Here is an 18,579-nt window from a genome sequence, read left to right as displayed (position 1 = left end):
CTTATGTCCCTGCTGGTCACCAGCACACAAAGATGCCCAGCATGTATGCCCTCTTACGTCAGTGGTGACTCCTTTGGCTATGTCATTTGGGATGAATGGAAGATGGCCACATCCCGAAAAAACATGTTCATTGGCAAGCTTGTGATCGGCACACCAACAGGTCGGTGACATCTGCAATACAAGGATGCCTAAAATCAAGGTGTCAAGTAGACCAGGGCCACCATTTGGAGCGGGTGGCCCGATAGCATGGTTCTGCGGCTGTACCCCTTCCTGCAATGAAATTCAGCCCCCCCAACCCACAATAATTATAAACTTAGAACTTAGAACAGTACAGCACAGAACAGGCCCTTCGGCCCTCAATGTTGTGCCGAGCAATGATCACCCTACTCAAACCCACGTATCCACCCTATACCCGTAACCCAACAACCCCCCCCTTAACCTTACTTTTTAGGACACTACGGGCAATTTTAGCATGGCCAATCCACCTAACCTGCACATCTTTGGACTGTGGGAGGAAACCGGAGCACCAGGAGGAAACCCACGCACACACGGGGAGGACGTGCAGACTCCGCACAGACAGTGACCCAGCCGGGAATCGAACCTGGGACCCTGGAGCTGTGAAGCATTTATGCTAACATAAACATAAAGCTTTGATTGACAGCTCCTGGATCACATCAAAGAGAGTTAAGTGCTTTCTGTTACTTTCACAGCTGACCACTTCAACGTCACTCAAGCGTGAAGGGAGATGAACGGAACAATGCAGACAGCTGGGCCTATGTGGAAGTTGTCAATCCAGCCTGTAGTCTTTATATTCAAGGAAAGATATACTTGCATTGGAGGCAGTACAGTGACGGGTTCACTAGATTGATCCCCTGGGATGAGAGGATTGTTCCATGGTGAGAGGATGAGTAAATTGGGCCTACATTTGTTGGAGTTTAGAAGAATGAGAGCTGATCTCATTAAACCATACAAGATTCTGAAGGGGCTGGGATGTTGTTTCACCTGGCTGGACAGGGGGAATCACAAACACAGAATAAGGGCTAATCATTTAGAACGGAGATAAGGAGAAAATTCTTTACTCAAAGAGTTATAAATCTTTGGATGTCTTTACCCCAGAGGTATTCTCAAACATTGAATATATTTAAGGTAGAGATAGACATATTTTTGGTCTCTCAGGGAATCAAGGGATATGGGGAGCAAGCAACAAAGTACAGTTGAAGCCGAAGATCAACAATGATCGTATTAATAGTGCCGCAGCCTTGAAGGGCCACTCCTTCAGCAATGGTGTTCTGGTAACTGTGCGGGCCCATTGTTGCGAGGCTGAAGCCCTACATGTGACTGCCTCTTCCCCTGAGCCATGCTTGAATATTGATCCTGGGAGATAGCTGGATTCTCATTGGTGATGGACAGTTGATGGGAGGTTCTAGGCTAGCAGAAATGTGAGGGGGCACAGGTACTCGTAGAGGCGAGGATGGATGTCTGGTAGATGATCAATATTGAGCATCATGCCCCTTTCTGCCTGACAAGTAGCTACACTCCGAACAGGGGGAGGGGGCAGCCACTGAATGAGCAGGCCCATTCTTCACCCCCCTTCCAAGATATTAACTTGACACTGCAGCCCTCTTCCTTGCTCTGAAAATCTTCATTCCTCACAATTCCTCCTGCACAAGCGGGGAGCCAGAGGATGCAATGAAGGGTGTTTACGATAGGCTATCAGGCCCTTCTCCTCGGTTTCCCAGGGAGTCTAATGTGTGTGTGGGAGGTGCTTGTTGAGTGACTCTTATGCCTTCTTGCCAGGACTGTGGCAGCTGTTTGCGTTTGGGAGATGTTCATACTGAGCGGGCATGTGACTTTATCTTACAAATCTGAAGTGAGGGCACTGTCTAAAGATGATAGTTTTTGAGATATGTGTGCCTTTGCAGCATTTATGGAGCTATGCAGGTGTTGTGCAAGAAAGCAGTTCAGGTCTCCTGGGTGGGCCCAGGATGCATTAAATAATTGTCTATGATACAAATGGGTCTAGATAGACCTGTGGGGCTGGGAAAAATCACCTGAGCTTTAAGAGAGTGTTAGCTGATTATATTATCAATTAAGTCTTTACTCTGACAGGGACTGTGTGCCAAACAGGATTTCAGCATCTGTTATTTGTGTGAATTAGACTCTGCTATCGCCCTGGTCCTTTGGAGTGCAATGTGCCGTCTCAACACCTGGTGATCCTGAGATTAACTATGGTCATGCCCAGTGTTAGCACAACTATAAGGGACTCCCGATGGGCAGGGCGCAGAGTCACAGCTCTTCAATTAAACTGACAGCATTCACCAGCATTATCAGTCAGGTGCCTGAAAGTTACATCTAAGGAGTAACTTGCTAGTCTTTCACAGAAATATTAAGAGGTTCAGCGCTTCCGCACTCCCCCCCCCCCCCGTCCGCGAGTTGACCCCTTTTCACCAATCCAAACCCCACATTCCCCACATAACCATACAAACCCCCCCCCCCCCCCCCCACTCTGCAAACCAGAATACATTTGGATAGTCACTTATTCTTTGCTCCCCCTCAGAGTCCATGGCACCAGGAACCCGTTTTTGAATACTTCCACCAAATCACACCTGTGGCAGTGACTGCTGGGGCTGAGGCACTTTGCATGTTCATGCCGGCGTGGGGCAGAAATCCCGTCATGGCCGGTGGGCGGACTGGGAGACTCACAACAGGTTTGACATCCAGTGGGAATCCCATTTTTGGCCCGACGACCCACTTAGCGGGCCATCAGGCTCCCTCCCCTGGAGAGCGGTTCCGGAGAATCCCGACCTAAATGATAATATGAAAGTCAGGATTGAATTCCATTTGAATGTTGGTAAGATTAATGGTGAACCTTCTCTGGCTATACTTAAGGGCCTTTGCTAGGGTTGAAAATTACAAAGTCATTGGCCTGCGTTCTGAATTTCTGAAACTTAGCAAGTGTGATAATACTGCAGTTAACATTAAATGAGAGGTTAATGTAGGTGGCAGCTATTTCCAGGACACTAGCTATTTGCATAATGATGATTATCACCAAGGAAAAAAAACCAGTTACATGTTTTGCAGCTTCAATTTAGTCGAAAGATGTGCGAGTTAGGTGGATTGGCCATGCTAAATTGTCCTTAGTGTCCAAAATTGCCCTTAGTGTTGGTTGGGGTTACTGGGTAATGGGGATAGGGTGGAGGTGTGGGCTTGGGTAGGGTGCTCTTTCCAAGAGCCAACGGAGACTCGATGGGCCGAATGGCCTCCTTCTGCACTGTAAATTCTATGATGATAAATTTATTTTAATGATATTTTGAATGATAGGGGCTCGGATCCAACAATTTTCTTGAATTAGCTTTTTTTGAAATAGTTGTTCTTGAGACTGGTAGAATGAAATAGTAAACAAAAACAGAAAGTTCTGGAAAACTTCAGCAGGTCCGGTACCATCTGTGCAGAGAAAGACTGTGGACAGTTAACATTTCAAGTCAAATACCAATCTTCTTCTTTGGAGCACTTTTTGTTTCCAGCACTTTTTGTTTCACTTCAGATTTCCAGCATCCAAGTTATTTTGCTTTTAATATAAGGTAATACCAGTTGGGAAAGGCATAAACAAGAATAGTTTTATAATTGTTTTGTAACTACTTTTATCAGCTCTCCAGTCTCAAAAGTGCCACATTTTGCAAAACACAATAAAGTCAAACATGTATCTGCACAAAAGCTTTTCATGTCAAATCGGGCTTCCTGTTTTGACCAACCATCTATTTTTAAATTTCCAATTGATTTCATGTGTTACGTCCTTCCAAAAAGAAATCAGTATTAGTTATCCTCAAAAACTTTTTCTAAAGTTGCCAATAGCATGTTGTTACATTGCCAGCTGGAGTAGAGAGCATATTCCATTGGGACGTCTACTTTCAAGGTTGCCCAGATTAACACTGGTTTTCCTTCTAGCTAATAGAATTTATTCTGGTACAAGTCCAAAGATGTCCAGGTTAGGTGGATTGGCCATGCCAAATTGCCCCTGTGGTGATATGCATCACTGTAAATACACAAGGGGTTAATGTAAATACATGTAGACTAGCTAGACACTAGAGGGAGGGGAATGGTACCATTTGGCCCCGCCATTTTGGCGCCGATTTTGTGGCGCCGTCGTTTTGGCGCCATATGTTTTGGCGCCCATGCTTTTGGCATTCAACAATTTGGCGCCGCCAATATTCAGTGCTGACTAGCCCACTACAAATTTTAAGTTACGAAACGTGCCCAAACAATTTAACAATTTAGCCCTTTTTGCACAAGTATTACTCTGGTGAATGTATGCCAATATTACCTAGTTAATGCTTATTAAGAGTATAGGAACTGCCTAGTTAGTAATAATCACCTAGTTCTGTAGCGCAACATACTGTTAGAATTTCACTTTCTCTTAAAGATTTAAAAGTAGTTAAGTCGAACCCATCTGCAGAAATGGCTGAAAGTATTTTAAGTAAGAAAGACAAACCTAAATTTTCTCACAATGGATATCTATATGTGTTCGACAAGCATAGCAAAAAGGACACTTTGATGAAGTTTTGGAGATGTGAAAACAAGAACGAGTGCAAAGCCCGTATAAACAATGAAGTGATAAAGGAAATAAACGAGCATTCTCATGGTGCTTCAGCAGCAAGCGTGGAAGTAGCTGCAGTTAAAACAAGTGTAAAGCGCCGGGCTGGACAGAGTCAAGATCAACCATCGGCAATTTTAAGTTCTTGTACAGAAAATATTTCTCAAGCCGCTCAAGGAGTACTTCCAACTGCAGACGCAATGAAGCAAATTGTAAGGAGAAGAAGAAATCAAATGAACCTCGTTCCTCCAAACCCTGTTCATGTTCGTGAATTAGTGATCTTCGATGATTACAGGTTTTATATAACAATGATTCCGAATTTGCTTTAAGAGCTAAAATGATCATAGCCTTATGCTTCGTGCCTGTTCCTTACTTGGATAGCTACATCGATACCCTGTCAGAAGACTTGCCGTTAGAACTTCAATCGCTGCTTAACTGGTTTGAAGATAATTACGTAGGACGACCAATGAGAAGAGGCAATGGCAGGCGGCCCCCTCTTTTTCCTTCAGAGATGTGGAACCAGTACAATCGAACAATCAACGGAGAGAACCGAACTAACAATCACGCAGAAGCAGCACATAGAAAGGTATATGCGGAATTAGGAGTTCACCACCCCATTATATGGAAATTTATTGATGGACTGAGAAAAATTCAAAAGAACCGAGATGCATATTATGAACAATTGGTTGCTGGCCAAGCTCCAAAACAAAAACTTCTTAAGTATGTGAGAGCTGACGAGCGCATTTTGAATATTGTGCGCCAGTTTGATGAGAGAACACCATTAGAATATTTGCGTGGTATAGCCCACAATTACGAAATACATTAAATGACTGAGTTTTAATTATTATTTTCTTTTTCTTTTACATAAATATTTTAGGCCAGGATAAAGGTTTCGTATTTTTATCCTAGTTTCATTTAATCCATTTATTACATGCTTTAATTTTAATTTTGGCGCCAAACCGTGGTGGGCCAGGAAAATGAGCACCATAACAACTGAGCGCCAAAAAAAACGGCGCCAAAAGATCAGGGCCAAAAAGGCGGCGCCAAAAAGCACCCGACCCAGAGGGAGCACCAGAGACATGAAACACAGACATTCAACCAATAGAACAGTTAGATAAGACACGACCAATGGGCATTCACAATACACACAAAGGTAACACGGCCACAGGTGGGCATTACACCAACCCATATATAAAGGACACAACACACATGATCTTCCTCTTTCCAGTGGAGACAGTCAGTGAGTAGAGACACAGGGTTGATTCAATATCACTCCCACCACGTGGATTGTAGCAGACTGGTTAGTCAGTCTGAGTAGCTATAGAAGGATTAACAGTAGTGGCGAACCCGAGTAGGAGAAGTGTAAATAGTTTAATAAACGTGTTGAAGTTATCTCCACATCTGAACCTTCCTTTGTCAAGTGCACCACAAGGAAGCTGCTTATGCGACGCTAAGAGCGTAACAAGGAAGCCGCTTATGCGACTCTAAGAGCGTAACAAGGAAGCCGCTTATGCGACTCTAAGAGCGTAACAAGGAAGCCGCTTATGCAACGCTAAGAGCGTAACAAGGAAGCCCCTTAGGGTGGGTTTTCAGGAATAGGGCAGGGGATTGGGCCTAGGTAGGGTGGTTTTTCAAAGAGTCAGTGCAGACTCGATGGGTTTCTGCACTGCAGGGATTCTATGATTCTATGATACCTTTAGCAGAAAGCTGCTGGATGAAGGCTTGGATTCAGGATCCCTGGCGTTTATTTCAGTTTCTTGGTGAGCCTCAAAAGAGTCCAGTTCGTCTCCACTACTGGCAAATAACGCAACAGAGTTTGGAGATTTTGGAGTGCATGAACCCTGGGATCTATCAGAGACCTCTTCTCCCTCGCTGTCAGCATCAATACCATCAAAGCTGAACCTGCAAAAACAATCAGTGAAAAGGAGTCAACAAAGTAATATTGCAGATATCCATTATTCATTACTAATTCACAAAAACACTGATCTTAGCTGAAGAAGATGCTTTGTCAGTTATGATCAATATACGTTTAGAATGCTGTTCTATCCTTTTATCATACATAACCTCATGAACCAGTGAATATTTGCTGATAGGTCAGTTCTTAATGACTGAGCAATCAGTGACCGGTGATGGATTTGAATGCACAACATGAACATTTAATCATTTTCATTCAATATTTTGTTTGGGTGACAACATTTTATTGATCAGTTCTGCAGCATTTGAACAGCCTAAACAAAGAAAAATGTCTTAAAATTTTTAGCGCTGAAATAGAATTGCATAAACCAAATTTGACAGCGCGAAAAGTGAAAATGGTGGATACCTAAAAGTAAAATGCAGAAACTGCTGGAATGGGGGTCGGGACACCCAAAATGTTAAACCGTCTTTTTTTCTGGACAATTATTTTCTGTTTTGGTATTTAAAAAGCACTGGAACATGTGTGTGTGACAAGGCACTTTATGCCTAACAAACTGATGCAACACTGGAGAAGGAAAGAAAAATGGCACAGCCGTTTCCCAAAAATCTACACCCTTTCAATTCCATCACATAGGACAGGATTTCAAAAGAGGCACCCCGGGTCCCAACAGCAGAAGTGGAAGAGCGCTACTTCTGCCTGTGTGCCGGGACCCGCCGCAAACCCAAGTCAAATTCAAATTTAAAGTGCAAGGTGTTTGACAAAGTCTCACATGGCAGGTTGGTCAAAATGCAAAAGCCCATGGGATACAGGGTAATGTGACAAACTGGATAGAAAGTTGGCTTAGCAACAGGAAATAGCGGGCAATGGTCGATGGCCCTTGCCAATGGAAAGTTGTTTCAAGTGGTGTTCCATAGGGCTCGGTGTTGGGAACCTTACTCTGAAATGAAATGAAATGAAATGAAAATCGCTTATTGTCACAAGTAGGCTTCAAATGAAGTTACTGTGTAAAGCCCCTAGTCGCCACGTTCCAGCACCTGATCGAGGCTGTGTTATATATTAACGATTTGGACATGAACATGAGGGCACGATTGGGAAATTTGCAGATGACACAAAAATTGGCTGAATGGAGGACAGTGTAAGAGTGTGCCTGGGCCCATCAAACCCCACACCCACGCAGGGTACCCCTCATACAATCACCGCCGTGCAAAGAAAAGCTACCTTGGTAGTGTCGGCCTGTCAACCTGGCAATGCCCCTGAGGCTGGCAGTGCCACCTGGGCACCTTGGTGTAGAGGGAACATGAGGAAGAATTTTTTTACGCAGCAGGTCGTGGGAGTTTGGAATTTCTGCCCGAGTTGGTGGTGAGGCAGAGACCCTAAACTCTTTTCAAACGTATCTGGATCTGCACCTCAAGTGTTGTAAGCTACAGGGCTAGGGACCGAATTCAGGAAGGTGGGGTTAGAAAGGGCACCTGGGTGTCTTTGGGCTGGTATGGACAAAATGGTCTGAATGGTTTTCTTTTGTGCTGTAACTATTCTATGTTTCTAAAGGATTCACAATGCAGCAGGGATAGGTATTCATTGACGGATACTGCCATCAGGTGACAATGCAGCAGGTGAGGTCAAGCTATAAAACAAACTCTTGGACAAACTGGAAGGCTCTGCAGCATGGCCACAACTTTCATAGAATCATACAATCCCTACAGTGTCCCAGCTAGGCCCAATCCCCGCTCTAGCACTATATTCCCACCTAACCCTTTGGACACTAAGGGGCAATTTAGCATGGAGAAAACTGAAGCACCCGGAGGAAACCCACGCAGACACGGGGAGAAAGTACAGACACCACACAGTCACCCGAGGTCGGAATCGAACCCGGTACCTGGCGCTGTGAGGCAGCAGTGCTAACCACTGTGCCACCATGCCGCCCCTTTCCTGTCCCTCTCCTTTCTGTTGGCATTTTCTTCTATTTCATGTTGTTTACTTTCAGCACTCTCACCTTCCACCATACCACCATCTCCAATGCCATTCAAACTTCTACCATGATCTCACGGTTATCCTTTCGTGCCCTGGGCACCTCCACCCTAATCAGATCCAAGCCCCTTCTACTGCACAGACATCTGAGCCCAGACAGAGACCAGAACCACAGTTTATCGATGTCCATCAGGGAACAGCAAGAAGTGCTCTTTCCTACAAATGGTAACAGAGGTACCCCCGCCTGACCAAGCTGGCCTGGACAGAGATCACAGAGTTGAGAAAAACCATGGAGTTCTCCTGTGTCCAGTGCAGGGTCCTTCCACCAGGATAAGTGGAACATTCACCTATTGCCAAAGGATTTCTCGTCGAGTCATCGTAATGTACTTTTTTGATTAGGCAGCTAAAACAGGTGGGTGGACGTGGGATTAGCCGCAGTACCACATGGCAATTGAGGCCAAGGTGTGCGACCGTTTGGTTTTTGTGTGTCCTTGGATCCAATGTACCACTGATTGGTCAGGAAGTGCGAGGGGGATGCAGTCAGACCAGGGGGTTAGGTGTTACTTGACAACTTGACATGGCATCAAATCTTCATGTGGTCATGGAGGAGACAAATGGCAGGCAGGATGCAGCCAAGCGATCACCAACAGATAGACTAATCATAAGAGAGAGAATGGATCCAGCCGTATGGCATATGGGTACACAAGAGGCACATGAGGAAATGTGATGTGCCCACAGGTGGTGCTGATACTTAATCTGGTTCCTTTTGCTCTCCACTACAGCACCTTACAATCCCAACCCCAGGCCACAGTCACAGCAGGAGCCTGAAGACTCCACCTCTGGGCTCAATGGCACCATTAGCCCTCACCTACCTCTTCCACAATCTCCACCAGCACAGTGACACCCATATGAGTAACAGATGGGTGCATTTATATCAGCGGCACAGTCAGTAAACACATTGCACACTCATGCCAGCAGCTGAAGGTGACGTGGGCAGCCAAGGCCCCTAGCACACATCAACTTTTGGGCCAGACTCTTGTTGAGATCCACAGAGATGACAGGTCTCTGCTCATTGCCACTAGAAAACTCTAGAGACGCAGAAAAGGGAGGCAAACATTTGACAGAGATGCCATAAGTGATGTGCAGCTTTGCGCCAACAACGAATGAGTCTTTGCAAGTCAATAGTTCTGCCATGTCTCACGCATTTGAGCATCATGACTTCCTCCATGAAGAAATTGATGACTGCCATGGAGACTGCGTCCAACATATATGCTCTAACATGTATTCCAACCCTCTAGCCACAGGTTCTGTACAGCAGTGGCTGTGTGGGAAGGAAACAAGGCTATTGGAGTCACCTTCAGTTTCCCTTTCTACTTAAGGAGACAGGGAGGTTCCACCATGTACAAGGAGGGAGGAGCACTTGCATGCCATCCAGGTAGGGCTTCCTCTCAAGGCACCCCCAAGATGAGCAGCCAATCCTCATCCCTCTACTACTGATCTATTGTCTCCATTAGGAGAGGGCATGAAGGATGGTCCTGCACCTGTGCAGGAGACCCTAGAAGGCCGGAACCCCGAAGACCTCAGATCTCCAGAGGACGTCCACCACAGTTATCAGAAGCAATAGGGCAGCATAGTAAGCAGACTGCCTCCACCTGAGGGCTGAAGTCAAGATTGCACCAAGGTTCAAGAGAAAACTAGCTTGAGAGCTCAAAGGTGGAAAGGGTGTACTTAAAAGGTTCAATTTGTCACATGTATATATGGACTTATATCGGTTGCACTTCATTCATGAGTGCATCATCATCATTTGTTGGGATTAGCTTAGTCAGAGAGTTAAATGTACTGGCATGCCTCATGATCGGCACTAATTGTCAGTTATGGGATGATGGGTGGCGTGGGGTGAGGACATTTCTTTTGCTGTGGAGGAAGCAATGTTCTGTTTTTGCATTCAATATCGAGTGTTCACAGTGGGTATCCAGGTTTGAGTCCAATCCCAGGAAGGTGCGCTCATAACGCAGTCAAACAACTCCTTCCAAGCACACCAATGGCTGGTGGTAAGAGCAAGAGAGATTCCTGGTCAGCCACGCTTGATGTTGATGGCACTCTCAAGCTATAAGCCCCTGATGACAAACTTGCAACCTGTTCCAGGAATTTCTAGCTATGGACTAGCTAACAGACAAAGGTCTGCCTTAGTGGACCAGTAGGTAGAGGAAGCGAATTGTAATGGAATAAGGGACCTAACACAGGTAGATTGGAGAAGGCAGTTTCAGGGTAAAGCATTAATATGGCAAAAGAGGACATTCAGAGAAGAGGTAGTTTTGGGCAGCACGGTAGCATGGTGGTTAGCACAATCGCTTCACAGCTCCAAGGTCCGAGGTTCGATTCCGGCTTGGGTCACTGTCTGTGCGGAGTCTGCACATCCTCCTCGTGTGTGCGTGGGTTTCCTCCGGGTGCTCCGGTTTCCTCCCACAGTCCAAAGATGTGCAGGTTAGGTGGATTGGCCATGATAAATCGCCCTTAGTGTCCAAAATTGTCCTTAGTGTTGGGTGGGGTTACTGGGTTATGGGGATAGGGTGGAGGTGGTGACCTTGGGTGGGGTGCTCTTTCCAGGAGCCGGTGCAGACTCGATGGGCCGAATGGCCTCCTTCTGCACTGTAATTTCTATGTAATCTATGCACAAGGTATGTCCTTTGAAGGGAATAGGTAGAACATCCAAAGCTAATGTGCCTTGGATAACAAAAGGAATAAAAGTTAAAATAAAACAGAAGTCAGGTGTAGGACTCAGCTAATACGATTAAGGCAAGTACCAGAGGAAATAGAAAACATTAATTCAGGAGGCAGAAAGAGATTAGGAGAAAAGGTTTAAACATTTGATAAATATATGAAGAATAAAACATTAGGCTTATTAAGGACACAAAGGGAAATCTTCATGGAGACCTGGTAACATATTAAATGAGTTAAGTGGGTACCAATCAAGAATCATACTGGACTTAAAACATTGGGGCGATTCTCCAATATGGAGCCCAAGTGTTCGCACCATCGTGAATGGCATCGTGTTTCACGACGGCGCGAACCGGGCCCGGGCACGACAGATTCTGGCCCCCACAGGTAGCCAGCATGGCGCTGGAGCAGTTCACACCGCTTCATCCTCCTTACCGCCGCGCAAACCCGCGCATGCGCAGTTGGGCCGCGCCAAACCCCCTCCGACGAAGGAGCACCCCTCACTCTCTCTCTAATTGTTTTCGGGTTGAGGGAGGGATTGTTAAATTTGTGTAATATAATTCATGTAAAAAAACATTTGAAAAAGCTAATAAAAATATTTATTTTAACATATTAGTCTTCATAAAGTATCCTGATGATAGGGCAGCATGTGGTGCAGTGGTTAGCACTGCTGCCTCACGGCGCTGAGGCGCGGGTTTTGGCCCCACAACCCAAAGATGTGCAGAGTAGGTGGATTGGCCAAGCTAAATTGCCCATTAATTGGAAAAAATGAATTGGGCACTCAACCTTTTTAAAAATAAAATAAATAAATAAATAAAGTATCCTGATGATATGAAGGTTACACTAAAAGAAGACGACAATAATAGATAGAGACGGCATAATAAAACATTATCATTACTGAAGGTTGTTAAGTTGCTTGGTCCAGATGGAATGCATCTTAACTTGATGAAAGAAGAAAAACTAGAAATATTGGAGGCATTTGTCATTATCTCTCAGTCCTCATTGGAACAGGAGTAGAGCTTGAGGACTGATGGGTGGCTAATACCACTTTCTAGAAAGGGGAACAGGATAAACCAGAACACTACAGATAGTCAGCCCATCAATAGGTGGGGAAGTTACAGGAAATAGCTATCAGAACAAAATAAATTTCCAATTGAAATGAAAACTGCTTATTGTCACAAGTAGGCTTCAAATGAAGTTACTGTGAAAAGCCCCTAGTCGCCACATTCCGGCGCCTGTTCGGGGAGGCTGGTAAGGGAATTGAATCATGCTGCTGGCCTGCCTTGGTCTGCTTTAAAAGCCAGCTCTTTAGTTCTGTGCTAAACTAGCCTCTGAAAGTCATGAGTTGATTCAAGGAGATCCAGCATCGAAGGAAAGGCCAGGGTCGGAAACCGACCACGAAACAACGAGGAAACAGAAAATGAGCTACATAAAACTATTATTTAAATATTGTACTCTTGACTTCAAATAACTTTATAGTTTTGAGTGAAATATCTAGTCTTTTGAAATATGACATTTTCATGAACTTAAACTATTTTGTATTAGTTTCAGACAAATCATGTCTAATATATTAAATTCTTCAGTGAGGTATGTTATGAATAATATATAATTTTAAGTTGGATTTATTATATATATTTTAGGTAATATAAATTTCAGGTCATTTCGGATTGTTTATATATATTATTTTTAATGCGATCGTACAACCTTTGAAATCAAAGAGATGGGTTAGGGAGGTTGCAAGTTCAGTGATTAGGGGGGAAAAAGTAGAAAAGCTTTACTGCCGCCTAACAATAGTAACACAGTCACAGAGAAGACAGGAGTTGAGAGGGGGAGTTTACCATGTGATAAGAGCGAGAGAAGATGGGGATTTTATGTTCTGAGAAGAAAAACTGCAAAGTTAGTGGGACAGTTGTTAACTGACTAATCAGTAATAGGGCTCAGTAAAGTGATCAGTTTCGTGGTGTACTACTGGAAGACCGAGTTTAGGAAACTCATTTGTTGGGGTTTTAGTTCAGACAGCATGGTTGGTGCAGGCTTGGAGGGCCGCAGGGCCTGTTCCTGTGCTGTAATTTGTTTTGTTCTTTGTTCCCTTTGCTGTTGAAGAAACAGTGAGTTTATTGTGTGGTTTTTGGATGTCTTGGGGAGTGATATGAGTTGGGTGAGAAGGATCAAGTGAATGCTCAGGAATTCACCGGAAGAAAACCACTTGCAACTGTGACAGTCCCAAGTGAGAAGCCTTGGGCGCGATTCTCCGCAAATGCGGAGAGCCATGAAGGCTGCCGTGAAACCGGCCGTGTTTCCCGGCAGCCTCCGCGCCCCCTCCCGGGACCCGATTCTGCTCACCGGTCGGGGCTAGCAGCGGGGCCCCGTGAACCTCGGCATCGCAGGCTTAGCGAAATTTGCTAAGCCCGCACGCCAAAGTTAACGGCGGCTGACGCGCACGATGACGTCAGCCGCGCATGCGGCGATTGGACGGCTCCAACCCGCACATGCGCGGATGATGTCATCACGCATATGCGTGAAACCCGCGCATGCGCGGGCCGATATGCCCCTCAGCCGCCCTGCGGACTGATCCAGCGGGGCGGCGGAGGAACAAAGAGTGCGTGGGGTTCGGACCCGCTGCCCGCGATCGGTGGGCACCGATCGCGGGCCCATGGCACCCTTGGTTTATCCTCAAGGAATCGGTGCAATGGTTACCCAGAACGGCACTTTGCGGCCGTTTTCACGAACGGTGAGAGCAGGTGTGTTGCCGTTCGTGAAAACGGCCGTAAATGCCTGGGAAATCGGCCCATCGGCTATGGAAGAATCGCTGCTCGCCGTAAAAAAAACGCCGGGAATCTCCGAGCCTCGGCGACGCAATCACACTCACCGCGGGGGCAGAGAATGGGGCGCCAGACCCGCAATCGGGTCTGATGCCTTCCCGCGATTCTCTGCGGCGCCTGTCGGGGGCCATTGAAGGAGGCCCCTGCGGTGATTCTCTGCCGACAACTGGCCGCGTTCCCGCTGACGTGGTTCACTCATGGGGACGGGTGATCCCTCGCCAGGGGGGGGGCTCCAGGACGGCCAGGCTCGCAATCGGGAGCCACCGATCAGCGGGCGCGCGCGATCTGGGGCGGGAGCTATATTGTCGGGGCCGGCCTGCTGTGTGGGTCCGCCATGTTGTGCGGAACCGCCATAGGCGGCTGCCGTGCACATACGCAGACCCGCGGCCGGATGTGCAGGGCCCTGTATCAGCAGCCGGAGCTGCGAGGACTGCTCCGGGGCCCTGCTAGCCCCCTTCAAAACGGAGAATCACTCTGGACTTTCTCAAGGAAAGTCCAGAGTAATTCCCGCCCGTTTTGTCGCAGGCATGGGGACATAGTTCCATTATCAGAGAATTACGCCCATAATCAATCAAGCCAGGTTTCGCACTGAAATGGACTTCTCTAGTATTGGGATCATAACATATATAAAGGAAGGTTGATCAAGGTAGTGCAAGAGATGAACTTTCAGAAAGCATTTAACAAAGTGCCACACAGGAGGCTTAGCAAAAGGATGAAAGCCCATAGAATTAAGAGAAAGTAGAATGATGAGCACAAAATTGGCCTTGTGGCAGGAAGCAAGGAATGGGAGGATATTTTCAGACTGAGAGGTGATTTGCAGTGCTGTTCCCCAGGACTAGTTTTGGGTCCAGAACTCTTTCAATTTTTATAACAAAAGATTCGGATTTACAATACAGCATGATCATGTGTGCAACTGACACAAAAGTAGTAGATAGTGATAGTGCCTTCAAAATATCATAGGCTGGATGAAATGATGAAAACAAGGTAGATAGAGTTTTCAATGCTGACAACTGTGAATGGATGATCTTTTGAAGAGCAAATACGAAAAGGCGGTATATTATAAATGGAATGATTTTGGAAAGCCTAAATGATCAAAGAGTCCTTGGTGTCCATTTTGACAAATCTTTAATAAAGGCTCATTAGCCGATAAGCTGATTAAAGAAGCATATTGATCATTTTGGTTTATAAATTAAGGAATAGAATGAGATTGTGCTGGAAATTTATATAACACTGCTAAGGCCCAAGCTGGAGAACTGTGGATAATTCTGGGCACCGCACTTCGGGGAAGGTGTAAAGACCTTAGGACAGATACAGAGGGGCGTTATCTGTTATCAGGGAAGAGGGACTTCATTCAGTGTATGCTGTGTGGTAAATTTCCATGATTCTAATATTTCATTGTCAATATCTCTTTAAACGTCGGCTGCATGGAACAACATTGGTTCCAATGTTAGTGTTGTACAAGCAACAGTAGGAGAGAATGACGAGAATATGCCACAGATGTGCATAGCATGTTAAAATTTATTTTAAGATTAAAAATACTTTTTGCCCTTCCCCAAGAAGAGCTTCTTCCCATGTGTTATGCTCCCAGAAGTATGCTCATGATACATTACAGGTGAAGGCCTGGATATTTTGAAATGGGAACTCAAAAAGCACGGAGTTGACTGATGGTAATTAATCATCAATGATAATAGTTCTCTATGTGTCCAATTGAAAAGGAGGGTAGAGTGCACTATGCCATTAGCTGGATAAGATCAAACTAATTATTGCTGGGGATGAGCAAACCTGTTTGCTGATGTTTTAGCTTGATTTGATTCATTGGTTAAAAATCATTGAGCACAATGCTGAACTGAGCTGCTAAAATATTTATTTCCCAATATGATAGTCACCAGTAAAGAGGTTCACAAGTACACACCTGTCACAAAACAATATTGCATAAATATTTTGTTTAAAAATGACCTTTTTTCTGTTCTCTGCTGCCAGGCAGTTTAGTAAATTTGATCCCTTGGCGGACAAATTCCCTTCCCCCAACTCAGTTAATGGATATTACCTATTGATTTTTTTTGTTCTCTGAAATGCTAGATACCAGGATAAATATATTTAAAAGCTTTTAAAAATCTATTTTTGGAAGGGCAGATCTGATGCTATTGGTTTGAGAGAATACAAAACTGAATCTTGACTTTCATGTACTGCTTTGGTTAGGAAAGGTTGAGGGAACAATTGTTTCCAAGAAAATAATTTTGTTGACTCAAGTGTGAAAATACTATTGAACTTCAAATTCCAGTCATACTTTGTGGCTAACGTACACCCAGGCAGCACTTTCAAAGCTTCACTAACTAATTTCTGTTGACTGAGTTATGAATGTTCTGTCACACTTGAAATTCCAATCATACTCCTGCTGCACCTCGCCACATCATATCAGATAGAACCTGTATCCAGCAAAAGTATTTTGGTTGAATTATTCCAAACAAGATGATCTTTAGGATCAAGGAATGGGATTCCAGAATCATCCAGGATGACTTGGAGGAATTCATTTTTACAGGTGCACAATGGATTGGTTTCTACCTTTAAAACAAAATTTCCCTCTATTCATCTCTCCTCACATCATGGAAGATTTTCTCAGTAAAAGGGCAAAATCTTCCCCAAACCTCAAAGAACACAGAAAAGTACAGCACAGGAACAGGCCCTGTATCCCTCCATTCCCATCCTATTCATGTATTTGTAAAGATGCCCCTTAAATGTCACTATCGTCCCTGCTTCCACCACCTCCACCGGCAGTGAGTTCCAGGTACTTACTACCCTCCGTGTAAAAAAACTTGCCTCGTACATTTCCTCTAAACGTTGCTCCTCGCACCTTAAACCTGTAGTAATTGACCCCTCTACCCTGGGAAAAAGTCTCTGACTATCCACTCTGTCTATGCCCCTCAAAATTTTGTAGACCTCTATCAGGTCGCCCCTCAACCTCCGTCGTTCCAGTGAGAACAAACCGAGATTATTCACACTCTCCTCATAGCTAATGCACTCCATACCATGCAACATCCTGGTAAATCTCTTCTGCACCCTCTCTAAAGCCTCCACATCCTTCTGGTAGTGTGGCGACCAGAATTGAACACTAGGCTCAGGTAATGAGCAGACAGGCAGGAGAACATGGTGACCTAGCCTAATGCTATATAGAAAAACTGAATGTTGACTCATCTTGTTGTTTAATGGCTGAGATAGAAACGGGAATTGAAAAATGCAGCCTTTACTAACATCCAGAAAAACACCTTTCTTCCTGCATTCAAATTGTGCAAATCCCAAAAATCAGCTGGCCTGGAGGTGGGATGGGGGAAAAGAGATCATGAGAGAGAGAATTCATGGAGAAAGAGGGAGACAGAGAAAGAATGCACCTGAATCTAAGACCATAGAAATTAAGCTCTCCGTCAAACATTTCATCACGTCCAACACAGGTCAAAGCTATTGACAACCAATTAAGTTCTTTGCAGTAACTGTTGGCATTTATGTAAGTAAAGCAGCCAACTACACAAAGATAGCTTCCACAAACAAGTAAATGAGGTGAGTGGCCAGGTGGTGGTGCTGGTTGAGAGTGGAATGTTGATCGGGAAACAAAGCGGCAAAGTATTGTGCAAAGTGAAATTCTGTGTCTTCCCTCTGCTGCTCACTCGATGCAATAACCTTATTACAAGACTGAATGTCCTCTTTCAGAAGCATGAATATGGGGACAGAATTTGACTAAGTTTAATACAGAGAGCAGGGACAGTAATTTTCATTTATCCACTCCCAGGTCCTGTTGAAGCAGCAAACGTGGTACTACCCGTCCATCAATATAATTGTACTCTGAACGCTTAGCAGATAGCAAGGGAAGTGTGAATGGTGAGCAAAATGCACAACTTAGTCAGCACTTCTTAAAAACAGCCTGAGCCTCTTAAAAGGGGAGGTGCACTCTGGCTATAAAGAGCTGCTGGACAGCTTTAGGAAGGCTTTGGTGGAAGTAAGATTACATCTAATGGAGAGTCAAGCCTGAGAGAGGTCTCCCGTGTTTTCTGATGTGGTGCTGGAGGCCAGAGTGAAGGAGGTCAAAAGAGGAGAAATACCGGGCGAGATTCTCCGATATTGAGGCCAAGCTTTCGCGCCATCGTGATCGCCGTCGCGTTTCATGACAGCGCGAACAGGGCCCAGGCACAACCTATTCTGGCCCACACAGGGGGCCAGCACGGCGCTGGAGCGGTTCACGCTGCTCCAGCCTCCTTACGCAGCGCCAAATCGCAGGCCAGACCCCATCGGAGTCAGATCTGACTTTCTATATTCCTAAGAGTTTTGCCAGTTACAATATATTTCCCCTCTATGTTAAACCTACCAAACTGCATTACCTCACATTTGTCCGGATTAAAGACCATTTGCCATTTCTCTGCCCAAGTCTCCAACCTATCTATGTCCTGCTGTATCTTCTGACAATCCTCAACACTGTCTGCCATTCCAATCTCACCTCGAGGACCCAATTACAGTGCAGGAAAAGTGTTGGTAATGGCCATTAGCCACAGCCCATGCAGGACCATTGTTAGCTTTCT

General features: G+C 45.2%; 1 protein-coding gene across 2 annotated transcripts in view; it reads right to left on the bottom strand.

Moving 5' to 3' along the window:
* The window catches only part of arhgef28a (Rho guanine nucleotide exchange factor (GEF) 28a), a 571,388-nt gene that overhangs the window by 260,323 nt on the left and 292,486 nt on the right, over window positions 1-18,579 (bottom strand). Inside the window, exons 12-13 of one of the 2 annotated variants that reach the window (XM_038805467.1) lie at window positions 6,286-6,493; window positions 58-171 (exon numbers count right to left, since the gene is read on the bottom strand). In XM_038805467.1, the coding sequence (XP_038661395.1) occupies window positions 58-171; window positions 6,286-6,493 (322 nt within the window). The remainder of the gene's footprint in view (window positions 1-57; window positions 172-6,285; window positions 6,494-18,579) is intronic. The other variant, XM_038805468.1, reaches the window with a different exon arrangement.

The sequence above is a fragment of the Scyliorhinus canicula genome, chromosome 8, assembly GCF_902713615.1.
Source record: "Scyliorhinus canicula chromosome 8, sScyCan1.1, whole genome shotgun sequence".
Classification (NCBI taxonomy): Eukaryota; Metazoa; Chordata; class Chondrichthyes; order Carcharhiniformes; family Scyliorhinidae; genus Scyliorhinus; species Scyliorhinus canicula.
The sequence above is the reverse complement of the archived record's forward strand: the minus strand, read 5'-3'. Positions and strand labels throughout refer to the sequence as shown.